At 51.5% G+C, this 1,322-nt stretch overlaps 1 protein-coding gene across 1 annotated transcript; it reads left to right on the top strand.

Annotated features, from left to right (window-relative positions):
• Nucleotides 1-632: 632 nt before the first annotated feature.
• Nucleotides 633-1,093, top strand: CTAM01_00459 (uncharacterized protein; the record flags this gene model as incomplete). Its single annotated transcript, XM_060516510.1, has 2 exons — nucleotides 633-904; nucleotides 982-1,093. Coding segments are annotated over 2 exons (384 nt in total), but the record flags the coding sequence as incomplete, so codon positions are not given.
• Nucleotides 1,094-1,322: the final 229 nt, after the last annotated feature.

The raw sequence follows: 1,322 nt of genomic DNA on the forward strand, positions 1-1,322 counted from the left end.
GCAAGTACATTCAGTCTAACGTACATGCTTTTCTGTTACGGTAAATCAGCGTAGAGAGGACTGCATCGTGGAATCTTTCGATTTGTAAACGCTTCCGCAACTGTTGACCCCTAGATCGGTCGCAATCTTTTGCCGTGACTGAGAACGTACCTTATCGATCAAGTGCCAAGTTTCCGACCGATAAGGTTGTCTCGGCGAGCAGTATCCTAATGCAGGTCTTCTAGGTGGTGGTCAGCATTTGTCAATAATGACACCTGTGTGGCCTCAGCTATTCCGGAGTGTGGGCGCCTCGACGACAGCAAATGATGGCGGAAATTGTACGGATCACAAAGCCCCGACCAGGTGCGAGTTGATCACATACGAACCGGGCAATCTGGGCCTGCAGCGCTAAAGTGGAGAAACTTTGGGAGAGTTGGCCAGGTCGAATCAAGAACTGTCCCTCCAGCCGTAGCTGAGAGCAGGGAATTCTGCCTAGAGCGGGGGAAAGAGATCTCCAGGCGTTTGTGAGGAGCCTGGGGAGCGCCTTGTCGTATGCTGGATCGAAACTGAAAAAGAAACTTGCTGCAATGTCTTGCACGAACTGTAGGCCGTTACACACTTCCCACGCCGGGTTTCAAGGCTGAACTGAATAGTGGGATGTGATATCGAACGGTGTGGATATCTCCAAAGGTTTAGCTTTAGGTTTAGTTGTCTGCATCCGACTACGGCGTACGTCTTTACGTTTGATATCAACGGACGAGGCTCGTTACCGTGTCGTTGGTAACGTGGTCCAATTCGAGTTTATTCTTGTGTTTGTGGACGGTGTGGCTACCGGAGGATTCGGAGAATGGGACGGATACACACTAGGCGTTTCTGTGTTAGGCCTCGGGATGTACCTTACTGCCATTCCGCTGACGGAAGGAAGTTGAGGACGGAAAGGTCCATCCGTACCTCCCTCAGATAGGTAGCTTCCAGGTTGTTACTTTCCATCGTTTAGAATAGGTACTTGGCGGCGGCACTCGCTTTTGGGCAAGAAGGCAGTTGCCAGCATCAGATTAACGTGGATACAACGGATGTTCAACAGCAGGAAGGCGGCACAGGATTACGGCTCTGAACTGGAAGCAGCAACTCAATCTCACGCCTTCCTCTATCCACCCCCTTTTCGCCCAGGGGCATTCGATCCCACGTTACCCACTTAACCTAATCTGGATTAAGGTGACCAGAATGACAGGGTACCAGGGCATCGAAGATGCAGAAATGTACTTAGGGAGGTACCTTTCAAGTGTGGAGTTGCAGGGGTCCCTCCTTCCGTGAATCCGCACCACAGTCCACGGGGTCCACGG

The sequence above is a fragment of the Colletotrichum tamarilloi genome (assembly GCF_030869305.1).
Source record: "Colletotrichum tamarilloi strain Tom-12 chromosome Unknown Scaffold_1.1, whole genome shotgun sequence".
In the NCBI taxonomy this organism is placed as follows: Eukaryota; Fungi; Ascomycota; class Sordariomycetes; order Glomerellales; family Glomerellaceae; genus Colletotrichum; species Colletotrichum tamarilloi.